The sequence below is a fragment of the Bos indicus x Bos taurus genome, chromosome X (genome assembly GCF_003369695.1).
Source record: "Bos indicus x Bos taurus breed Angus x Brahman F1 hybrid chromosome X, Bos_hybrid_MaternalHap_v2.0, whole genome shotgun sequence".
Classification (NCBI taxonomy): domain Eukaryota; kingdom Metazoa; phylum Chordata; class Mammalia; order Artiodactyla; family Bovidae; genus Bos; species Bos indicus x Bos taurus.
Genome location: NC_040105.1, coordinates 132146062 through 132162918, shown reverse-complemented (window position 1 = coordinate 132162918; position 16857 = coordinate 132146062). Strand labels below are relative to the sequence as shown.

Genomic DNA, 16857 nt, shown 5'->3' with positions numbered 1-16857 from the left:
AAAAAAATGGCAATATTTAGAATCAGAAAAACAATCATTTAAAAATAAGTGATACATGCTTATTGCAAAAAAATTTGAAAAAACAGAAAATACGAATAGGAGATAAGAAAAACCACTGACAATCTCTCAACTCAGGGATATTTATGCATTTTGGTGTATTTCCCTCTATTCAACAGATAAACAAACATTCATAATTTTTTAAATTTGAGATTATATTATAGATACAATTTTATACTTTGTATTTTTCACTTAACATTATACAACAGGCATTTTTTTTCCACAGTTGTTAATTGTTTTTTTCTGAAAACATCATTATCTATATTGTATCATATGCATGTACTGCAATTATTTTAACCAATCCATGTTATCGGGCATTTAAGCTGTCTCTGGAATTTTGCTATTTAAATGATGTTGTATGCAAAAACTTAAAACATTAAAGATAAAGCTTGTTCCCTTTGATCTCCACCCTAATCACAATCTCCTCCTTTTCCTCAAGAATATGTTTATGTGTTAAAATTTATTGCTAAATCATAAAGAAAAAAAGGAAAACATGTTGAAGTCTGGGCAGTAATATATTAAGTTGCTGTCATTAAAATAGCTAGGAAAAAGAAAAAAATGATGCATTAAAAATCCTTCTACGATTATTTGAGTACATCCCAGATTTATTTCCTTTAGCTAATCCTGAGAGAAGTGAAATGACTGAGTCAAAGTGTAAGAACCCTTAAAGCCCATGTCACTTATTGCCAAACTGCCTCCCAGACAGATTGTATCAATTTAATGCCCGCCCATCTGTAGCATGTGAGAGTGCTTGCCTCATTGCACCCTTGCTGTGCAGGATAATTCTAAAAACAGATTTTTTTCAATTCACTTTGATTTTAAAAATATCTGCCATATGGAACTTTTTTCCTTTTTTTGCAGAGTGGGGTGGATGCTGTGAAATCAAACAATAACAGTGTGACATAAGTCTTAAAAGAATGGGGAGAGCTATTCATTAGAGGATGATAATAAGTACCAGCACGTCACCTTAACCTTCTTCTGCATGTGCTTTGCATGAAGGCACCTGGGAGACAGTGCATGGCTCACCCTCCCCATGAGGCGGGCTACTATGCAAGGGAGCCACATGTCGTCTTCTCTCCCCTACCCAGACCCCACCCACAGCATGCCTAGTACAGGGCCAAATGCAAGTTGACAAAAACTTGTTAACATAAACATATGTATGAACTCAAGAATACACTCTACTATTGAGAGAAACGTGCTAAATGCAGAGGTAACAACCTGACAGCTCAAGACTGGGCCCTGGGCCCAGCAATCTGGCAAAACAGAGCTAACCTTGCTAACCGTCTGCTGTGAGAGGAAAGATCACGTCAAAGCACTGCCTTGACCTTCAGTTTCTCCATATGTGAATGGAAAGAGGATGATGAAAGAATAACCCAGAGAGAGCAAAGACTACACTCACAGCTGTCCCTTCCTATCTTGCTGCTAACTAGCCCAGGTCTTCCCCAACTCCAGCTGTGGCAACAAGCCCCACCTCTGCTTCCTTCCCACAACTCCCACCCTCACTGCGTCCCTAAGTAGTCTGAGCTCAGATGTGCACAAACATGTGTCCCCTTAGCACAACTAAACAGAAATTTTTGAAAAGAAATCCACTAGGAAGCAAGATAACCACAGTTAAATAAACAAAAGAAATACAAAAGCTGGAAGCTTTCAAAGCAAGAATATCAAATAAAAACACTGTACATCTTAAACTTACACAATGTCACATGTCAATTATATCTCAATAAAACTGGGGGGAAAAAGAAACCAACTAGAACTGGGAGAAAACATTTCCTTGACAGCAGCACGCATATAAACATTAGGAATAAACTCAGGATGAGAAGTACAGAAATTATATTAAAAATGATAAAAATTGTATCAAAGGGTACAAAATTCAGTCTGAAAATACAGAAAAATATACTATCCTCTTGGAGAGGCATATAATATTTATACAAATATAGATTCTCTCAAAAATAAGATACAAATGCAATATAATACCTATTAGAACTCTAACATGTTTGTATCTTTCTAATTAAATAAAATAATATTATTATTAATAAAATCCCAACAAACAAGCAACAATAACAAAGCACCTGAAGAAACTAAAGGCTAACCACGGGTCGGTGCTCCACTGGCACAGCTTTAGTCTTAGAAGTCCTGGGTCCCTTTCTTCTACTCTACATGACTTGGATGCTGACTCTAGCTGCTTGAGTATCAGACTTGAGAATAACTTAGGCAGGCACCGACTGCTATTGGATCCGGTGGGCTCCCAGTCTCTCGGAGTACTGGCATCAGAGCCTTCTTTTGCAGTGTGAGCTCCTAGGATATCCCCTCCTCGAGTTCTGGAATGTTCTGCTTCAATTCATGAGGGCACCCTGGCTGGCTCCTGGTTAGTACAGCAGTTCATCTCTGTCCCAAAGAGCCCCACCCTGAGCTGCAGACTGCACTGTGATGAGCTTGTAACTACTTCCTTTACCATTCCTAGAATTCTCAATGGTTCCTGGTACCATAAGTGTCCCCTTTCATCCTGTGTTTCCCTAAAGCAGGAATTCTTAGTTAGAAACCCATGCAAGTGCTTCAGAAGACCTATGAAGTCCTGAAATTATATCCAGGGACTTCCCTGGTGGTCCAGCAGTTAAGACTCTGAGCTCCCAATGCAGGGGGCCCAGGTTCAATTCCTGGTCAGGGAACTAGATCCTACATGCTGAAAACTAAAAAGATCTTGCACGCCCCAACAAAAATCCCATGTGCCACAACTAAGACCCAGTGCAGCCAAATAAAATAAATAAAAATAAATATTAAAAAATTGTATATGTGTGATGCATATAAAAATATTTTTATGAAGAGGTTTATAGTTTTCATTTAAAAAAATCAAATGAATTGATGACCCTCCAAAAGTTTTTATTTTCTTAATTTAAAAAAAATCCTCTTGGAAACAGTGTAGCAGGACCTTGGTAAGAAATCTTTCCTGAAATGCAACCCAAAAGAGGGAAGAATGAAGTTCACATTCTTTACTGAGTGGTAACAATCTCAGATTCAGGATCCCTGGGGGAAAAGGCTGGAAGTGAGTATTAATCTGCAACTATAATTATGATTCCACTCCCTTACCAATCAAAGCCACTCATTGTACAGCATCTTGCCAGCTGGTCAGAAAACCCACCTATCTCCATTTCTATGAAAGCTGCTTCATCTGGTAGGGCCCGAGGGATCACTCCAGGATCACTGAAGCTGGTCCTCAGCAGGGTAGCCATGGAGAAAAGGAACAGCATGGCAGCAAACACAGGGATGGCAGGAGACAGCTGAACAGCCAGGTAGCGGCATCTGCAGAAAGCAGACAATTGAACACTTGGTTACTCCTACACAGTACCGACCTCGAATTACTACCAGTGTGTCACTCTGGTCTCCACAACAAAATCACAGTACTTCAAGGGCAGGGACATATTTTTTGCTTTTCTCAAATTACCAAAACCTCCTAACACATGGTTCTGCACATACTAGGAGCTCAACAAATACATCACTGATTGATGCTACCTATAATATACAGGAGACAGTCTAAGGGACCTCCAATACCCCCAAGCCCAGTCCCTTCCATCAGCCTGCTGGGAGCCACATTTCCTATGCACTTCAGCAAAGGCTCATACCTGTTAAGGTCTGGGACGTAACTGAGCCTGGATTGTAAGCACCACAGGTTGCTTTCACTCTGGGAATGTCTAGAGTTTTTCGTACTCACTCATCTGACATTGGGCCTGAGCCCAAGGAGAGGGAAGAAAAGATGAGGACCAGCTATGAAGCAGAGTCCCAGTGTCAAACAGGTGGGTGTGTCCAGTGTGTCCAAAGGCCACTGAAAAGCTTCAGAGATGCTGCCTGACTCTGCAACATCCACTTACTCCTCTACCTTCCTCAATTAGCTCAGCCAGTAGGTGACCAGTGACCATAAGCAAGTAAATAAGAAAACTGTATCTCTTTAGCACCCCTTCTCAATATCATATTTCTTCCCTCTGTTCCCTTAACTCACCTGGAAGGCCATTCCTCTCCCTCTCTGGATATCCCAGCTCTACTGGCCTTTCAGATCCAAAGCCATCAATGCATCAATGCCATCACTGTCACCATTACAACCACAATTTATTGAGGACACACCATATGCACTTGGCTCTTCAGACGCACTGTAGCATCTACTTCTCACACTACATCTGTGATAGCTAAAGAATCTGGGATTTAGTGAGGTCTTGCCTCTTCCAAAGGCCTATCCTAAACTGCACTGTTTTTCGCTACGTTGACTTCATCTCCCCCAGTTAAACTTCCGAAGAGCAAGAACTTTGCCTTTTAGGAGTGGGAACGCCTGGGTTTGAGCTCTACCAGCTCATAGTTGCGGTAACTGAGTTAACTTCTGTCTCCTTATCTATGAAATGAAGATGATAATAGTAGTATTTCATAGGGCGGTTGTGTGGCTCAAATGCATGAATATAAATAAAATGCTTAGAACTGCCCTTGACACATAGTAAATGCTAAGTAAATGTCAGCTATTAGCATTATCATCATGGATCTCTATCTCCCTGAGCCTAATACAAGTATGGGAACAAAGAAGCTATCAACAAATACTTGTCCAGTTGAACTGAACATCAAACCAAATAAATGGGAATATGTGATGAGAGTTATCACTGACCTATTTTTTATTCTCCTTCTCCTGATGCATATTTCCTCCTTCAACACAGAAATCTTGTCTTGGAAGCTGACTATAAGTAGATGAACAAGGACCAGAGGGAGAGTGAAGAGAATAAGCTAGGAAAAAGGCTTACCTCATCAGCATGGGGATTAAGCATGCCGCTGTCCACTCGGAGCAGACCTTTAACCCCAGGCTGTACCTTCGCTGCATGTTTGGAACAATCCCCATGAGATCCTTCTCCTGCCTCCCTGCCACACACTCAACTGCATGGCGCGTGGGAACCAACCGTACTGCTTGGCTGAGCAATTTGCCATGAAGGTGAACATAAGGAGTGAATTTGCAAATGATTTCTGCGGCTTTTTGTTTGCTTGCCTGCTTGTTTGTTTTTTAACAAAATCCTTGCTCTCAGCTTGCTTTTGTATGATTTTCTTCCTTCTCCTAAAATCCAAGGGTAGGGTCTGGCTAACTGAGTTCAGGGTAATGAAGGTCCTTGCATAGCACGAGCTTGCGGATTACCCTCTTTTCCACTGCTCCCCTTCACTGGTACAGATAATCAAGAAATGAATTCAGAAAAGTCACCTGCACTCATCAGGGACCCAAAAGGACATAGGAGAAACACAAGGCTCCATCTCTGAGACAAGCCAAATGAAATTACCACACTGGCAGAAAATAGCCATCTTCCTCATCACTGCCCATCCCTAAAATCACTCTTGAAAACAAAGAAGTGACATCTCCAGAATTCAGACTGCCCTGGGTGTATCATTGCCAATGAAAAGCCTTAGAAAAATCAGAGCCATCTGATTGGCCACCAAAGGGAGTTTAAAACTGTTTTATTCGAGGGAAAAGATACAGAGAGAGTAGAACACAAACATACACATTAATGATGCCCCCACGCCCTGAAGGACTGAGCTTAACTAAAGTCTCATTTCAACACCTGCTTGTTGACCGGACAAAGGACAACTTAGATTTGAATTACGCTTCACCATCAAGGATAAAGGTCTCTGTAATCTCCACACAGAATATCTTCTGCACCTGCTAAAACAATCCACTCTGTGTGTCAACAAGTACACAACAGGCCCATTGTATTGTTCTTCGGAGACAAGGCTACTGGCAGCCAGTTGTCACTAGTGAGTGGGTGTGGCTGGGAAGGCAGATGTGGGACCAGGAGGCCTTTCTACCCAGAATAAGAGGAAATAAGAAAGCCAGAGGCTAAGACCACTGCAAACTACAACCCATCTGTCTGCCTTTAATATCCACCTGGGTTAGCCTCATAATTGCAGTAAGCTAGCAATTTCTCTTAAATAAGAAGAAGCTATGCAAAGATTTGGTGGTAATTCCCAGTATCAACCTCAAAAGTCAGGAGTATCCTCAAACATCACTAATTTGTCCTAGAGAAAGACTGGATCTATCATCCACAAATATAAACTATCTTTGAAACCCTGTGGTACTTTCTATCTATATTGATATGAATAATGATATCCATACACTTCTTGAAACAGAACTCTCCTTTGTCTTCAGAATACCAGGCAGTTAGAAGTGACTTTTCTCCCTTGTGAATTTTATAAATGCAACTATGTCCCCACCAAATCTCCATTTCTGCCACCTGCAGAGACATCATCACTTTAAGCCATCTTCTTTCAACCTCTTGATCAGCTTCAGGCTTCCACAGCTGGACTACATGACAGGACTCCCACATGTCTCATGGGCCACATGATGGTACTGACCAGCAGTAACCAGCAGTGCCAGGCTGGGCTGGTGTGCCATATCCCATCCCCCATCTCTAGCACACCAGAGTTCATTGGAAGGACAATCATAATGACATAGACTTCAATTCACACAAAAAACTTCAAAAGAGATTCATGAGTGGAAGTGGTAAGAAACCAGACAGTTCCCACGACAGGGCTGCCTCAGACCAGCAGTGTGCACTAGTGTTCTGTGCTCTGATTCTGTCTCCCTACTAGCTTTCTTGCTATGTTTTCTGCTGTTGTTCTTTTATCAGCACAATCAGCCAACAAGTATTTATGGGTCTCACAAATGAAGAACAAGAGAAATGGAACTTAATTTTGTTGGAGAAACATAACTAACATATGAAACAGCTAAATAAGATAAGACCAATAATCAAGTGTACGGATGGTGAGTCAGACTCTAAGGACTGTAAGTGGTCAGAGAAGAGCTCTCTTGGGAATCTGGGGGCTGTTTGAAACTGCTCCCATAGCAGTCATTAAGGGTGGCTTTAAGGAAGCTTGGCACAGCAGGAAGGGCCAAGGATTAGAGCTCCACAATGGCCCTTGAGCCCACATAACAGAAATAAGCCTCTGCTGTAAGTCCTCCCTGACAGGGACCGCCATCTGTCCTTATACATACGTCCTATCTCTGCTGCTGCTGCTGCTAAGTCACTTCAGTCGTGTCCGACTCTGTGCCACCCCATAGACGGCAGCCCAACAGGCTCCCCCGTCCCTGGGATTCTCCAGGCAAGAACAATGGAGTGGGTTGCCATTTCCTTCTCCAATGCATGAAAGTGAAAAGTGAAAGTGAAGTCGCTCAGTCGTGTCCGACTCTTAGCGACCTCATGAACTGCAGCCCACCAGGCTCCTCTGTCCATGGGATTTTCCAGGCAAGAGTGCTGGAGTGGGGTGCCATTGTCTTCTCTGATCCTATCTCTAGAGCATAGTAAACATGTAGAACCACCCATAGGACCAGTTCAACATTCTTGCTGATGACATTCAGAGTTTGCATGAGGGACAAAGTTTCCATGGACACTAAAAACATAATTTAATATCAGCTTCAAGATTTACTGCTATGTGAAGGTCAGAGTTTTGAAAATGTATAACCCTGTTTTGCTCCAGCAGCAATAGGAAAATTAAACAAACAAGGACATTTTCAATTCTGAGGCAATGAGCCATCCTCTCACTGAGGAAGGCCAAAATCTCTATAGAAGCAAACCTGTTAAGTAGTTCCCAAATTTCAGTTGTAACAATACATTTCACATTTCAACTGTTACAAATATAACCAATTTCAAAAATAACAAGTAACAAATTTCAACTATAATATGTTCCTGATCAAGAACTTAGAACAGTTCCCTGCTATCTATTATATTAAGACTCTACCTCCTCAGGCCAGTATTCTGAAGCCCTCCTTTAACTGGCCTTATCTGATCATCATCATGAGTTCTTTCTTGCCTCTTCCTTTCCATTCCAGACACATCTTCCTCATTACCCTGAATTCATTAGCCTCTTGCTACCGCAAGAGGAGGCATAAAGTGTCTTTTTTGTTGTTAAACACAATACCAGCTCTGGCATCTCTGAGGAGGAAGATTTAAGACTCCTTTCCCTCAATAAGCATCTCAACTATTGTCAGCATGCTTGGGACACCCCTGTCCTTTGTGTTCACTTTTCCCAAAGCAGACGATCATTATACTCAACTAAGACATTCTCAAAAGATGGGAGATACGTTCAGTGGAGACTGACGGTGTGAACCTACCTCACCACCACAAAAGGTAGTAAAGGCTGAAAATACACAGATGAATTCTGAATGACAGAAGCATAAATAATTGGTAAAGGGAAACACATTGTTCAGGAGACATAGCCCAATCCTTCTCCAGGGGACGTGCTTTATCAGGAAGTTGAGTTTAGCTAAGTACTGTAAGAGATTGATATCAAAGAGGCAACTATGCCTTTCTAAAACTGTCTTTGGTTGGCAGAGTCACAGAATAGGGCTTGTGCTTATCTGCACAAGACTGAACCTCCACAGGGCAATTCTTCAGAGAATACTCTCTTGATTAGAGATCATGATAAAGTCATTTTTTCTTCTTCCTAATCTCACCTAAGGAATTCAGGGACCTGGACTTTGTCCTATAGACAGGGATACCCCTCCATGTCAGAGTTTGGCCTTGGTCTACCTAGCCCTGTGTCTCCTCAAACCCGGTAACTTTGTTATCAGACTGCCTTTTCCCTTCTGTCTGACATGGGGACACGGTGCCCCTTTCATCACCATCACCCACTAACATGGTAAGGAGCACACATTACCTAATTTTTCTCAGAGCTGTCCTCATCTTGGAAGCAGGGACTAGGAGCAGCAACAGGGGTGATGATCCCTTGTAACTCAAAAGCTTACTCTCTAAGTTCACATTTAAAGGAAGAGGTTCCTTGTTCCTGCAAGGCTACCAGAATGCCATGCTAGAATACAGTCAGTTTTGCACAAACATGTCTTCGTTTTCTAGTGAGTGAAATCGCTCAGTCACGTCCGACTCTTTGCGACCCCATGGACTGTAGGCTACCAGGGTCCTCTGCCCATGGGATCCCCCAGGCAAGAATACTGGAGTGGGTTGCCATTTCCTTCCCCAGGGGATCTTCCCAACCCAGGGATCAAACCTGGGTCTCCAGCATTGCGGGCAGACGCTTTACCATCTGAGCCACTAGGAGCATGAGTTAAGGAGGCCAAGGTAACCCAGAATCCACTAAGGCAACACAAACACTAGCTAGCAAGACTCCAGAATATGCCAGTCCAGCATTTGGCACTATGCATAGCTTGAGTAATCTGCATGTCTTCAGGATTCCGTATTCAAAAGGTAACAATGAGATGAAAGGCAGTGTCGTATAAAGGCACTGGCTGGCTGACTGACCTTGCTGAAATCCATTTCTGTAGACCTGGTTTTGTCACCCGCAAAAGGATGGGCATGGTCTCCAAGGCCCCTTTCAGATCTATCATTCTATGATTCTGTGAGTCAAGACTGCTACATCTTAAGTGCATCCAGAATGTATCAATTCAGCTACATTTATTGATTACATACTCTGCTTAAGGCCAAGTAGAAGGCATTGTGGGGGCCACACACATGCAGAGGATAGTCCCTGACCCTGAAAGAACTCAAACTGTAATATCCACAGAATTAAAGAACATTAAAAATGTCATGTAATTATGTGTTAAATGACTGGTATGTACAATTAGTCCTATGAATGCAGAAATTACTAGAAAAATTTCACGAAGGAAGAGTCAAGAAGGGACTTGAAAAAGAGGTAGAGTCTGAATAGGCTAGAAGTGGGACAATTATTAAGCAGCGCTACAAAGCTTTTTTCAGTTCATCCAATTCAATGACTCCTCTGTACATCAGAAGCACCCAGGAGGGTCAGTCCAACAGGGTTTGATAATGCCTTGATACGATATCCGCTAGATACGGCACAGTGAGGCATAAGCACTGATCACAGCAGTAAACGCCTTCCTACTTCAGGGGTCAAGAGTCACACAATCATTCATGCCACAAGAGACCTTGACCCCAGTAGTGATCTGGTCACACAGTTAAAAGAGAAAGCTAGGAAGCCACTTTCAGAACACAGTGCACTTGGTCTTTTCCCCAAGCTTTATCAGAAAGTTGAATTTGACTAAATACCACAATAGCCTTTCAGTAGTTGGACAGTTCACAGGTTGTCAGTGTCAGTCTGCTATAGTGTCCTGACATTCCTAGCCCAGCTGTTGGCTATGTGTTCATCACACAAGCTGGACAGGGTTTGGGCAGAAAGGATGGAGAATGGTTCATGTGCTTAAAGCTCACATTTCCTAAATACCTCATCCTAAGAATACATTAGGAAATTCCTCTTTTTTTAAACTAGAATACACTTGATTAAAGTATAGCTGATTTATAATGTTGTGTTAATTTCTGCTGTACAGCAAAGTGATTCAGTTACATACACATTCTTTTCCATTATGATTAATTCCAGGGTATTGAATACAGTTCCCTGGGCTATACAGTAGGACCCTGTTGTTTATCCATTCTACATATAATAGCTTACATCTGCTAACCCCAACCTCCCACTCCATTTCTTCCCTAACCCCACCCCCCATGGCAACCACAAGTCTTTTCTCTATGTCCCCGAGTCTGTTTCTGTTTTGTAGATAGGTTCATTTGTGTCACATTTTAGAGTCCACATATATAAGGGATAGCATATGGTATTTGTCTTTCTCTTTCTGACTTACTTCACTTAGTATGATAATCTCTACTTGCAAGGAAATTCTTTTTTTAAGCACTGTACAATGTATACTCTGCTTCTAAATTCAAATACATTTACTATAGATACAATAGATACAATTACATTTAAAATACAGCTATCTACTGGTAATCTTCTATCCTCTCCTTTTCTATGTGTGTATTAGAATCTTCCAGACAGACACAAGAGTTATATAGAATTTCAGACTCTCAGAGCTGCAAGAGGCTTAGTGATAATCTAGCCCTATTTCCCATCCTGGGCAGGAATTCACTCTATGACAGCAGCTCTGAGAGATGGCTACCCAGCTTCTTTGGAAACGCTTCTAACAACACAGAGCTAACGAGCACCTGTATGGACCACTTCTTCTCATTTTATGTAGTTAACCTACTGTCTGTTCACTGAAAAATCACAGGACCCTCCTTTGAGAAATCTAAACATGTAAAAGTGAAATCCAAAAATAAAAAGATGTCCACTGACACCACTAACACTGCATGTTTTTCATCAAGGGGCGCCCACACGCCTGACCAGATTTCTCAAGCCATCTGGCCAACCCAGGGCTGTGCCACAGGGGGTTATAAATCACCTCTCACTCATTCCTGCACACCTGCTGCAAGCAGGACTCTGTTACTAAAATGCAGGTCCAGATGTGCCTCAAGATCTGAACTTTCTTCCTCAAGGCCAAAATGCAGCAGCCGGAGAATGTACAGTCTATGCTCCTATACAATTTAAACATGAAAAGAGACAGTCCTTTGTCACTGCTGGTTCAGACACCCTCAACTGCCTGAAGGCAGGGGACTAAACCAGGTGATTTCCTAAGGTCTCTGTAAGTTCTCATACTAGCAAAGGAGCCCATATTCTGCCCCCAAACCCTATCCTCCACCGTGTGGTAGATAGTAAATTATAGACCCCCAAAGAAAAAGGTCCACCAGAAAGAGACTTCATTCCTCAGAGGCAGGCTGGTATCCTCTGTACAGCCTGTCAGTGGCTAGGGTCAAGGCGGCTGCCACCTAGAGTGCCCACGTGTCTGCATTTGACAGACAGATGCATGCATGTGCACACATATATGCAGACATACATACATGCTCACAAACACAGATTCCACCATTCTTAGTAAGAAGGATTCATTGACGGGGCCCTCTCCCCTTTGGTCAGATGGAAACTTCCCCATTCCACTTCTCAGCTAACACTTTTACTTCCTTCTCCCTTCCCCCTTTCCTATTCCCTCAACCAGCCCTACCCTCAAAACTATTTACTCTACCACACACACAGCTGGAACCCAGGGCAGTTTACAAACAACCTCACCCTTCATATCTGAGGGCAAGGCACAAGAAATAACTCGGGGAGAAAAGTCGTCTCACCAGAAAACCCAATGTGCCTCTGTCAAACAGTAACTTGGTTAATTATAAGCTTCATCCCACAGGCAGTTTTCTTCAGAGGCCTTCAGGGCCGAACAGAACACATCCAAATCATACTCTGTCTGGCTCCCAGATACAAAAAGGGCCAAATGCCAGTAGCTCCAAATTTCAAGTTCCCTTGGCCAGTCAAACCAGAGGGTTCCTGGGCCCAGAATTACCAGCTCACTCAGGACCTGGAAACAAATCTCATCTCTGTTTTGAATGGTTTCAACCACAAAAATTTAACCCTGAGTTGGGGAGGGGAGAGAGGCAAAAAAAGCTAGTGATTTAGCAGAGGAAGGAGTGAGAATGACAGAAAGCAGATTTCAGCTCTGCACGTCCATAAACAAGCAAGGAAGAAACAAAGCTAACTTGGAGACAAGAGTAAGAAGTGGGGAAATATTTTTTTAAATGTTATGTTACGCCTGCCCGCCTGCACACGCTCACTTGTACCACACAAAGTATACACACACACACTCAGCCATGAAACTCTGACTGGAAAGCAGCTAGGAAGCCATGATCAACCTGTCTAATTTTGCCAAATATTTTACAACTTGGTAGCAGCAGCAGCAAAAAAAGTGCCTTTGACAAAAAAGTCCTCTGACCTTACTTTCCTGGCCCTGTTATAAACTACATCCCTCTCCTTCCCCTGCTGTTACTCAAGCCATTTGCACTTATCCCAAAGTCTGGCAAACCAGCCCCCCAAAAATCACTCTTGATGCACTGGGAAAGCCTGAAGCCATTACAGAAGAAAGACAAAAATGAGCCCCCAAAGATCAGAGTTCATTTTAATTATCCACAAAGGCAAGCCAAGAAGCCCCCTCCTTCATCCCATGGCCACACCCCCTGAGGGGAGTTCCATTTCCAGGTCACTGGAGTGCATGAACTGTAGCAGGTTCATATTAGGTATGGCTCACGGTCTACAAACACATCTCTTGGCTCCTTCAAGGCCTTCCTCATAATAATCCCCAAACCAATTAGCATTGCTCTCATCCCTGGAATGTACCACATTCTCAGCATACCCAGGAGTCATGCCACAGTAGTCAACTGGTCACCTCCCTAGAGCAGTGACCGACACAGATTTTAAACTGCCTCTAGTACTGGCTGTTACATCACAGAAAAAAATAACTCCAAGGCTGGTATCAGGCACACACAGAATAGAGAGTTGTTTATGTTGAGTGATTTTGACTGAAAGAAAGAGCAACTCACATTTAATAAGCACATACGTGCCACACAGGCAGCTAGACTGTGGCACAGCTGAGGATGGAACCAATCTGCAGGTTCCCAATTCAGTTGGCTTTTCAATTTAACAGCGAGCTGAGAGCTGAGCCCTAAGGAAATAGGACCCAGAATAACAGAATAGGTAAGTATCATGGGGTGGAGTTACGACCACAGGGAGTGCTCCTAGGCTCAGGAGGGGTGGAGAAGAAGCAATCTGTCACTAACCACCTAAGGAGACCACTGAAAAGGGGAGGTGAGTAATGAAGATGAATTCTTTTATTTCCTAAGTGTTCCAGGGGTGGCCCCAAATCAGTGCCATAAAATTGGTTATGAAACGTCTTGGTCTTTTAAGGAGGCACATACAAAGCAATGAATTCAGTTGACATGATCTACAGACACTGCTCAAGAGGACAGTGACAACCTTCCAAGGACTAGCCACAAACTCCCCAGAAAGAAGGTTCTTCCCCTGGGTCCAAAGTAACCATAATCAGGCAACAGTACTCAATGGAAACTCACTCGAAGGCGAAGAAGAGTGTACATGTCCCCAGGATGAGGAAGAGGGTCAAATAGAAGATGCCCTTTTGCCGGGCCATCATGACGCGGCCATCACAGCAGAAGGTGTTCCTGCCTGGGAGTTTCTCCCATTTCCGTGTCACCTTCTTTCTCACCACCATCACAGACATGATTGGAATTCCTGGTCCAAAATGGGTTTGTGATTATAAGAGGGAAGAAACAGAAGCTGAGCCCAGCTTTGAAATCACGTTGTATGCTATTGCTGCCACTGGGTCAAACATCATCAGAAGTCCAATTTCTAGTCCTAAGAAAAACACAAAAAGAAAAAAAAAAATGAGGCAAGAACAAGAAAATGCAGTTCAATCTTCCTTTCCCAGAGGCAGAACGATGAGCACTGCCTCAAGGGTTGAGAGTGAAGAAATGGAAGAGTTTATTTCCAATCTGTTTTTGTCCCCTAAAAGAAGAAAAGGTTAAAGGTTCTCAAAAAGAGAAAGACGCTAGTATATCTTAAATACATCCCTTTACTTTCAGTATAATACTGATGATTTGATTATCACAGAACTAGGAACTAGAAGAGGTTTTATAGGTGACAGCCCCAATTACTTTTTTTGGAAATAAGTAAACTGAAGACTGAAGTGGGGAAATCACTTCTCTGGGTCACAAAGCCATGAAGCTAAGCCAAGAAAACAGGTCTGTTGACTTTCAGTCCAGGGCGCTCTCCACTATACCATACTATTGTATAATCATCATGAAGAAGACTCTAAAAATAATGGAATTTCTATCCTTAAGGGCCATTCCCTCCCCTCCTCCACTTCTTCACCGTCTTTCTTCAATTAGCCACTGGAATCTGAATCACACCAGGGAACAAGTCATCCTTTGGGAGAGCTAGGAGGTTTTGGACACTGTACACAAACCCAGGTTGTATTTACTCAAAACAGATTTCCCCTAATCAAACCCTCCTAACTTCCTGAGGCTGGGAAATGAACCAACTTTGCCGGTCTAGCCTAACATTTGTGGGAATCTTAATGAAACCACATCACAGACCTGTAGGTGAAAGGCTGACTTAAGCCAGAGAGATTCTGATATGGCTGGGAGGAGGAGGGGCCCAACGGGGTGGGGGAGTGGGGGCGGGTGGCAGCAGTTAAGAAAAGTCATAAAGGTGCTTTCTGGGACATTTCAGAAGTACCATCTCCACTTAGCATCCTGAATCCCCAGGCCCAGCCTTTCTCACCACTGTCACCCTTCTCCTCTCAGGTGTGGTGCTGTGGCCTCTATTTACCGATACCGCATGCCTCACGCTGGCAAGAAAGAGGCGGAAACCTGCAGCTCGACTGACTGATGAGAAATAACCAACTGGGCTGGAGAGGGCAACGGTCCAAAGAGAGACTAGGAGCTGAGCAGGGAAAGAAGCTGGAAGGCTTGGGAAAGGGGAGGGGGCATCGGAGGTGCAGAGAACACTTCCTTTGTGTAAAACTAACCTGGACAACAATCTTCTGATAAACCGCCCCAGCGGGAGGAGAGACCAGGAAGGGGAGCCGGGCCTGGGAGAACAAAGATCAAAATCCGTCGAGAACCAGCGACCAGCCCAGCGGCTCGGGGCCCGAGGCCCGAGTCCCGGACGGGCGGCGGGCGCGGCCTCGAGAGGCCCGCCCAGCCTCAGCCACGCCGCCGACCACCGCCCCGGGCAGGATGGGACGCGCGCCACCTCCGCACGCTCGTACACACACACGCCCCGCCACGTGTAGTCACCCCCGGCCAGGGGCTCGGCAATCGCCGAACCGAGAAGGGCAGAGCAGGCTCCGCGCGTCCCGGTGCAGCCGAGGGGGCTGCAACCCACCACGCGGCAGAGCCCCGGAGACCCCCACCCCCACCCACCCCCTTGTTACCTGAACCCCGGAGACCGAACTCGGCCGGGAACCGAAGCCAGGAAGTGCAATGTCCCAGGGGACCGCGTCGGCTGCCAGAGGTGGCAGCGGCTTCTCCCCAGCCTGGAGGCTGCCTCCTCCTGACAAGGGGCCCCAATGGTCGGGGCCCTAAACCAGCTGTGGCAACCGCCCACCGCTGGCCAAATGGAACGCTCCTCACGTCACCAGGTCGTTCCAGTAGTTGCTAGCCCTCTATTGGCTGATCCGCCTCGGCGCCTCCGCCCCTGCCACCCCTGCCCCGAGCTACCATTGGCTGCGCAGAACGCCACTCGACGATGCCTCCGCCCCATTCCCCCACCCATCTCCCGGCTTCGTGCCCACCTGCCAAGCCTTTGCCAGCCTCCCTTTGGGGTCTGAGCACCGATGTGTGAAGTGTCGCTTTCTATTAATATAGTTCCGCAGGGACTGGGATGAAGCTTAGTGTCAATGGGGCTAGGAGGAACGGGGGACCTGCCTCCCCCCCCGCCCCACACGTACCATGAGACGCTGAAGGAACCCTGGCTCACAGATCCCGGTGCTCACCCCAAACTGGATCCTCCTTGGGCCTCTCCAGCCGTACTTACATGAAATCAATCGCGACTTGGGATTTCACTCTGCACCCGCGTAAAAATAAGTCCTCTGCCTCCCAAGTCCTATTCACGAGGTAGGGATCCCACATCTGTACTAGTCACCCTGGCCTGCATCTCTGGCTTTAGGAACAAAACAAACAGATATAAAAAGGAACTTGAAAGGGATAACTGTCCCCAAGAAGGTAGAATCATTTTGAAGTATCGTAAACAAAAAATTGACGCTGAAACTCTACTGACAGGACATAAATTCTTTCAGGTAGGTGATGAAGTAAAGATTGCTTCAAAAGCTTGTAAATGACTATTAGATTTGAAGAGCTTATGATAATGAGGTGCTGAATGGGGCTCAGAGGGGAGCAGAAGAAACTCTACATACCAACTACATTGATTCTATCTTTCTGCCACCTCTCTGACAGGGCAGTTATTACCACAATGAGCCACTGCTACTGATCTGAGTGAGTCGCATCCTTTAGCATAAGATTGGAGTAGGGAAAACAATTGAGAATTACGGCATCAATATTCTACAACAGACTTTAAAAGATACTGGGTCTGTTTCTGCTAGTG

The 16857-nt window shown here is 44.4% G+C and overlaps 1 protein-coding gene across 2 annotated transcripts in view; it reads right to left on the bottom strand.

Annotated features, from left to right (window-relative positions):
- Positions 1-15890, bottom strand: part of ZDHHC9 (zinc finger DHHC-type containing 9) — a 29919-nt gene extending 14029 nt beyond the window's left edge. The window contains exons 1-4 of one of the 2 annotated variants that reach the window (XM_027535283.1): positions 15689-15890; positions 15281-15343; positions 13806-14106; positions 3194-3354 (exon numbers count right to left, since the gene is read on the bottom strand). In XM_027535283.1, coding sequence (XP_027391084.1) covers positions 3194-3354; positions 13806-13972 — 328 coding nt within the window. In that variant the 5' untranslated portion in view covers positions 13973-14106; positions 15281-15343; positions 15689-15890. The remainder of the gene's footprint in view (positions 1-3193; positions 3355-13805; positions 14107-15280; positions 15344-15688) is intronic. The other variant, XM_027535284.1, reaches the window with a different exon arrangement.
- Between the last annotated feature and the right edge of the window lie 967 nt (positions 15891-16857).